Genomic DNA, 8596 nt, shown 5'->3' with positions numbered 1-8596 from the left:
AATAATTATAGAAAAATAAAAAATATCATAAATTTTATACTATACACTGATATTTATTAAATTAGATTAAATTAATTTTAGAATAAATTAAAATTAATAATAATATAATGTGTGTAGGATCAGGTGAGCAGGTCATTGATTTCAAACACGTGTTTTACTAAAAAAAATAATAATAAAAATAATATAACAGGGCTTGAAGGGCAGCCCGGGCCCGAGCCCTATTTTACAGGGCTTATCAGGGCCAAGCCCTCAAGCCCGATTACTTTAAAAAAAATTTATTTTCAAAATCCGAACCCTTATTTAAACAGGGCTTTTAGGCCAGGCCCTTCAGGCCCGGCCCTTATTCCCGGCTCTAAACAAGTTTCAACCTGTGAACTGATTTGCTTATATCCTTGCTTGGATTCATGATACCTCTCCATATTTATTAAAAAAAAAAAAAAATTTGCAAGGAGCAAAACCTTCAATGGCTTCTCTAGGAGTCTTGAAACCCAACCCGATGCTTTTTCCATAATCTCTTCCCTCCTTTTCCAAGCCTCTTGCCATTTCCAGATTTCTTCGAACTGCAAAAATTTGCAACGCAAGTGTGAAGATTAATTAAAAGAAAAAAGTAGCTGCTTAAGCTCAACCAACAGATATATTGCTATGAAATACGCTTAAATTAGTAGTCAATTCAACAGATACATTGCTATGAAACACGCTTAAATTAGTAGTCAATTCCTAAACCAGATGCTTTAAAGTAAAATTGACAAGGAAGAAAAACGAAGGGATTTTCCCGAGAGGTTGAAGCATGCGAAGCAACTTTGAGAAGGGAAAGACCCGAGCCAACCAAAAGCACAGAAATTGAAGCATCATCGCTTAACGACTTGCCAGCCGCAACCAAGCTCATGGAAGGAGCTTTCACGGCACCACCCTCGTGCTCCGCTATAACCAATGTACTTACCTAAATTGAATTTGAAGATAGAATTACAGAGATAGAGAGAGAGAGATGATGAATCGAAAGATTCTAATTTTGGCAGAGAAATTACATATCTAGAAGTCAGAGCGGATGAGCGAGACTGAAAATGTGAGGCAGACGAAAATAACAGTTCATTTCCGGATAGCTCCAAGGATAATGCGAGTCGCCATTGTTTCAGGAACTGAGAAGTGTAATTCTGATGAATGTCGACTTTAAAATTTACGCATTTCGTCGGTGCGCCTTTGTGTTGCCACAACTCGGAGAAACTGAGGAAGGAGGAAAGGGAAAATCAAAGGCAAAATAGAGAGCGACAGTGGAGTTCTGTCAAGTGGGGGCAATATTATCATTTCATAAAAATTGATAATCCCAGAGAAGTCCCAACGGACTTCAGAGTTATTAAACCATTTGGCAGTCCTCATATGGGATATGTATATTTCAATGGCCTTTTTATGTCATTCTCCCAATAATCAATTTCGGTTACATTTCGTTTCCATCAAACTTAAATTACACTTTTACCGACTTATACACAACCTGTGTTGATGGATGCAAAATGCTCCGTTGAATCACCCCTGGAGGTCATTCTCTCTGGAATTTCATTCATGAGCTCGTGTCTCAAAATATATTTGTACAGGAAAAGTGTAGAAAAGTTATTTCCCCAGTTATTTACACTGTTTCGACCTGAAATTATCAGAATCCAATAGTTTCACCAATAGTTTCTCAAGCCTCTTTGAACTTGAAGTGGGTTTAACCGCAATGGGATTGCCATAAACTGCACAAGGATCTTTCCCCAGCACAGAATAGCCCACGCACCAACCCCCAGGTGTAAAATGTCCAGCTGATCTCTTCAAGATTTCTGTGTCAATTTTGTTGAGAATAGCATCGTCTTTGGCGAACTTGCGAGCAAAAGGTGCACCACTTTGGACCATGTCATCAAAATGTTCCAATTTCAACAACATAGGATGCTGTTTTGGAGGGTTGTCCCATTTTATGTAGTGCAAGTCATGATTCACGGTGGTGTTTTGGTAGTCCTTGTGATTGCAGATGACAGAATGGAAGTAGCCTTCAGGGGATGAAACAAAATTTGTATAATACATCAGAAGAGTGCGTGGAAGATTATCCCAACCCCAAACGCAAAACTCCAGAAACGATCTTGTCAGAACAACCCATTCAGAACCTGACCACACGATAACAAGTTTAACTTAAAGATCAAGAGAACGCATGACGCTTCTGTCTGAGGAATAACCAGAGAGGCACATGCAAACATATAATTTTCTTGCTTTGTTCAACTGATGTGGTTATCCGGCCAGTTCTTATTCAAAACAAACTTGAGGTTTAACATGGTTCTGAAACAAGTACTTAACATGCGATGTAACTTTCGGGAAAAATAGTTATTCCCCCAAGAAAATTATAAAACCAATTTAGAGATATTTCAAGTACCAAAAGCAATATACGAATATTTGTTTCGGACAAATTTTAAAGAATTTTGCATCAACTTAACAATACAACATCTAATGAGATCCTCAACCTCAGCATCAACTTTGCAATGTATAAATAACAGAAATTGGAAATTGTTTAAGTAATAAAATGCACAAAACCTAATGTGCACAACAAATTCAGACATAGCCATATCATGGTAGTGGCCTAGTGGTGTTGATCTATTATGATAATTCAAATTAGGTTAAAAATCATGAAAGATTAATACTAAGGACTAGTTTGGTTGCTAGAAAGAATGAGAATGAAATGGATTAAAAAAATGAAGGCAAAAATAAAATGATCAAAATGTGGAGGGAAAATAGATCAACCATATTTATAATGGAAAGAGGTCATTTAGTTCATAAAGTTAGAAGTCATAATACACGAGGTTTGTAAAGAGTGTGGTGATTCCTATATTTTGTAATATGTGGTATTAAATTTTATCATGCTTATCACGAGGGAAAGGGTGATCTAATTCATTTTTGTTACACTTTTTTTAACCAATTGCATTCCCATCCTTTCTATCAACCAAATGAGCCTAAAATAGACTTAACTGAAATAAGAGAATAAAAAAAAAGGGGATATGTTCAGATAATTCAACAACAACAACAAGCCTTTATCCCACTAGGTGGGGTCGGCTACATGGATTGCAAGACGCCATTGTGCTCTATCATGTTCAGATAATTCAAGAGATAACATAATTCATATAAAAGTTAAAAGTTCAAACTGACACCCGTGAATAACTTGAAAGAAGATGGGACAGATCTTTTTTCCTTAGCCCAATAAACACCAGATTTCTTTGAATGATACAAGCCTGGATCTATAATGATGGGCATAGCTCTTTGACTCCTGCAATAACAGTAAAAAGCACACAAATTACAAGCAATCTGTAAAATTTAAACTACTAAGTTCTAAAACAAACCGAAATAACACCAAGGATGACTGTTATGCTCACTCCTTCCAGCCAATACTACTTGTGTGCTCTATGAAGTTTAGATCCCTGGGGATGAATGAAAATATATGCAGAAGATCTGAAGCAAGAAATGATAAAAAATGGTCAGCAAATGGAAATTATCCCAAACTTCAATTTATTGAAGAGCCACAAAACATGAGAAAGTATACATTGATATATTTGCAGATCCCCCAATGAAACTAGAATCTTTAAGGACAAATTGAAAAGTATCAAACAAGAACGTTATATGGTTCCTGCCTTCAGTATCCAAACAGAGAAAACGACTACATTTGAATTCCTTCTATATGATCAGAAAGCATAAACCCAAAGGAAGAAGGTCTTTCCATATCAATCAGAAACATATTAACAAATGGAGATCCATCATAGGCATTACACGTACACCAATGATTTTAGACTATGACCAAACAAAACTAAGTAACTTCTGGATTTATTGACGCGTATGGTTAAAGAAGCTCCTTTGATGGGCTCAATTCCAAGAATCGAATCCACCTTCAATGATAACTGCCAATATATCAATTGTAAAGAATCTTTCGAGGACAAAATGACATTATTTTTTGAAATAGACTTCTTTAAAGTTCAATCATCAAAGGCATAGTCGAACGGTGCACAGTAATCAATATCATCAGCATATGAAGCTCAAGAACAGCAAGTGTTCGTCACTAAAAGTCCACACACATTCAATTTATAATCCATCATCACGTTGACAATAATATGACCAAAGTTAGCAAAAGAGAGTAATCGGTATCTGAAAACTCGCCATCCTGCGACATGAGAGGATAATCAGAGGCGCTTAGATTAATAAACCAATCCCAATCCTGTTTCAGCTTCAGCAGCATTGCAATCCCATGAAGGGTAGAAGCAATCATTGTTGGACCCTTGTAAGTAACCAAATCCGCCTTACCAACCACCATCACATTCCCAAACTCACTAAACACAACTTCAGATTTCACATACTTGGCAAGCTCAAGCCTTTCAGCATCCAGAGCTTCGAGATCAAGATGCAGCATATAGTAGTTCCTGGGGTGATACGCTGTTTGAAGAATCCTCTTGAGCTGCAGGCCATCTCCTTTGGTGCCTGTTATCAAGTACGCAAATCTGGGCAAAATCGGAAGCCCGAATCCGCCGTTTCCAACGGCGTCATTTGGGTCGAAACGGGTGAAATTGGGTTGATCATAGGAAGATCCAGAACCAAAAGAAGATTTGCTAAGCCCACGAAAGGAGAGGAGGACAAAGAATAAAAGAATAAAACCTGAAATGGTGGGCATGAGCCATTTCCGATCCGAGTGACAGGGGGAAGTGTGATTTCGTTTCATAATGGATTGGGGTGGAAGGTTGGGAAATCAGGATATAAGAGAGGATATAGGGTGATGAGATGTGTTTCTAAATTTGAGAGTCGGCAGGGGCATGAAGGTTCTTACGAGATCAGAAGTTGGGTAGCGCATTTTCGGCGTGACTGTTGCTCTTACGTATGAAAGAAGGAAGAGGACGATGGTGAAATACTACCCGAAGCTGCTGTGGTTTGAGTTTGAAAGCCGCATCAACCATAGCCCTCAGAACAGACCCATTTATCCACTCCAACAGAACTTCCCTAATCATCTGAACATCGTAGCCTCTAGCATGAGCTTTCTTCTCTGTACACATTAAACTTTCACGATAAGCACGATTATTCTTAACATTCTCTGAATCCCTGCTCCTTTTCGCGGAAAAAGTTTTAGTGATTTTCTGATGGATACTTGTATGCTTCCGCTGCGGAAAATGAATGCGACGATTTGATCTTGCTGTAATTATCCTATGCCTACAAAAGGTGTGTTCTTGGAGGGAATCGGTTTCGGTGCTCACTTTGGTGCCCATCACCAAAACACTGCCTTTTTTTTTTTTTTTGGCTTTTTTTAACCACAATTTATTATAATAATAATAAATAAATATTATAAAATTATTATTTTAATATTTAATAAATAAATAAATAAATATTAAGATGTTAAAATTAAATATGAACAGATTAATTCATTAAAATTTAACTTAAACAATTCATATATAAATTTTAGTCTAAACAATTTAAAACTGTATTGAAAAAATTAAAATCACAACTAAAAATATTTTTTATTTTATTGATTTTGCACAGCTGTTTATTTATGAGAGATAAAATTATTCAAGGCATAGTTAGGTATTAAATATAGATATTTCTTTCAATAGAAATTCAAATATTGATTTATTACTGTGTAAGAAACTGGTTCAGTTTGCTAGACTCAACTCCTATTTTAAATTATTCAGATTATTTTTTATTTTTTTTCAATATAATTTTCAATGTTCAAATCAAAATTTTTATTTAAACTATTCAAGTTCAATTTTAACATATTATAATAAATTAATAATAAATTTGTAATTTAAAAAAAGTAAAAGAAGAAAAAAACACTGCCAAACGGCAATGTTTTGATATTGAGCAAAGATGAACACTAAAACCGAATCCCTTCTTGGAGTGCATGTATTGAATTTCTTTATCTAAAAAAAAATTGTAAAATATTCCTGAAAATATGTGGTTTAAATTTACGGGCTATCATTCATTACCTTGTTGCAGAGAGTGCTGGTTGTCTAGGCGATGAGAGAAATTCCTCATTGTTTGGTGTTTTAATTTTATCATTTACTAAAATTAATAACTAAAATAAAGTAGGTATATATATTGTGTAACGTTCTTCTTATTATTCCAACACTTAACTAAAACTTTTTATAGTAACTATGGATTAAATCATACAATTATTAAATTATATTTGTAGATTTCAACCAGTTATTAAAAGACTAATCATAATAGAAAGAAAAAAACAAATCAAAAGTCTACTATGATTTAAAAGATTTCAAAATGAGTATTAGAATACTTATTTCATAACTCAACAATAACTTTATTTGAAAATATAAACCTTTTAAAGTTAGAATCTCAAGCTTAATAACTTACTTTGAAATCAAATATAAACTAATTTAAAATAGAGTAGAAACATATATGGAAATGTGAAAATCTTATTAGGTAAGGTAACAAATCAATGTAGGATTAAAAGAGCAAAAACAATGATTTTAGCACAATTACGTAGCAATATAAAATTTTATGTTGCGGCATAAAATGCAAAACCCATGACGACAACAAGCTATCATGGTAGATTTTCTAACCGAATTTTTAATGCGCCTCAATTCTTCATCTAATGTCCGATTGAGTTATCTAGATGTCCACAAAAAGCTCTTTCAAAACTCTAATTAATGACACTGATTTCATTTTCAAACTCTAATATAAACATAAATTGGACTCCAAATGTAAATTAGCACATTTTCACCCTTAAACTACAACCTAGGTGTCCAAAATTCACATCAAGTGCCAAAAGTGCAATCTAACATCTAGATTACACTTAAAAGACTTTGGACAACCTATGTAATATGCCATAATAACTAAATATCATATATTTCACAAATTCAATCCTCAAGCCCTTGATTTTGGAAATAGTAGGGGGAGGCATTTTCACTTGGGAGAATTACAGTTAAGTCCCACACAAGAGAATTAATTACTGCAAGGTCTATTGACAACTGAACTAAACTGTATTAACAATTTCAATACAGTTTAGTTGAGTTGTCAATGGACTTTGCAGTAATTAATTTTCTTATGTGGGACTTTAATATCATTCTCCCTTTTTACTTCAAAACTCAATATAATTCAATACAAACATACATATAATCAAATTTATACTTGAACTAATATTTTGACCCTACTCAAATATCTCAACTAAAAAAGATACCACACGCACTAAGATCCAAAATACACATTTCAATATTCAATATTTAATGGTGTAAATATAACAAAATATAAACACCCTAGTTGGTAATATCAATTAATTTCACATATTCATCTAAAATTACGAGAGGCCTACAGTAGAAAATTGACTTCCTAAGCCTTTGGTGTTTTCCCTTGGTCTTACTCAATACTATTGCCTGTAAAATGTTTAATAGAGGGGTGAGTATAATCATTTAGTAATCAAGGTTAATCTAACTTATACAAATACATGTTAATTAATAATAGTTATGCAAATGGCATATTCAAATGAAACATTTTCACATATTAAACCATCCAATTCATATAGTTACAAAACAATCATGTAATATTAGATTACTTAGCATGCAAGGATCACAATAATAACAATCATGCACCCTTCGTAAGACAAGTATGGCCACAAAAATAACAACTATATGGTCACATAATAATATGCATTAAAATATATATGGGGTTACAATATTAATAACCATGTGCTCCCTATCAAATCATGTCAAACCATAAAAATAATAACCAAGTGGTTGGGATATAATATGCATAATCAATGCCAACTTTATACCATCTTGATATCTTTAACATAAAATTGGTGGCTATTTATTGGGCTATGTCTATAAACTTGGATTTCCAAGCCTTCCACTCATAAAGAGTTGACTGGCCAAGACTACTATACTCACTTGTGTGACACGGTTTTTCCCTAATACTAACAACCATAGGATGTCATACCCCTAATTTAACCTCCTCATGAACCTATGGAGATTAGTTAGGTTGGAGCTCCTCAAAGAATAAGTAGAACAGTCCCTCTAAAATAATGAAACAATGACTACCTTTTGATTCCAACAGTTGATAGACTAGCTAGCTTTTGATTCTAACAATAAGTTGCCAATATCACGTGGATTTACAACATTTACTCCTCTCCCTATAAGCAAACTCCCACCTAATGATCACGCAAATAAAACATGCTTATTCTAGTATAAAATTTCTCATTAAATGCATTACACGCAATTTCTCAATTATCAAACTCCACTAACCACTTTGTTCACCTTTAGTTATTATTTCCATCACATATTCTATCTCATTCATATCACATCATCACATCATAAGTCTTGTCATGTTCTTATGTTTATGCTCAAATATATCATTTATCCACACATCACATACATATTCATATAGACAATTATTCTTACACATATTATTACATCAATTTCAACACATCACATAAACTTACTCATATTATTACAATTTGTATCAAATATCAATTTACAAACATAACTTAGTTTTCAAACAATTCATTTAAACATATAACTATATAATAAGCAAATGTACAAACCAAATTTTTCTCGATTATCTCAAACCTTTGAGAGGTTAAAGATTATCTCTCAATTACAACTTG

General features: G+C 33.7%; 1 protein-coding gene across 1 annotated transcript; it reads right to left on the bottom strand.

The window, feature by feature from the left end:
- Positions 1-1491: 1491 nt before the first annotated feature.
- On the bottom strand, positions 1492-5216 carry LOC129291277 (beta-glucuronosyltransferase GlcAT14C-like). Its single transcript, XM_054928554.1, has 4 exons — positions 4159-5216; positions 3384-3459; positions 3162-3277; positions 1492-2129 (listed from the first exon to the last, which is right to left on the bottom strand). The coding sequence occupies exons 1-4, from the start codon at positions 4712-4714 to the stop codon at positions 1615-1617; spliced, it is 1263 nt and encodes a 420-aa protein (XP_054784529.1). The 5' UTR covers positions 4715-5216; the 3' UTR covers positions 1492-1614.
- Between the last annotated feature and the right edge of the window lie 3380 nt (positions 5217-8596).

The sequence above is a fragment of the Prosopis cineraria genome, unplaced genomic scaffold (assembly GCF_029017545.1).
Source record: "Prosopis cineraria cultivar Desert tree isolate PC_DT_omini unplaced genomic scaffold, ASM2901754v1 PC13, whole genome shotgun sequence".
Classification (NCBI taxonomy): Eukaryota; Viridiplantae; Streptophyta; class Magnoliopsida; order Fabales; family Fabaceae; genus Prosopis; species Prosopis cineraria.
This window is presented reverse-complemented; position numbering and strand designations above follow the sequence as displayed.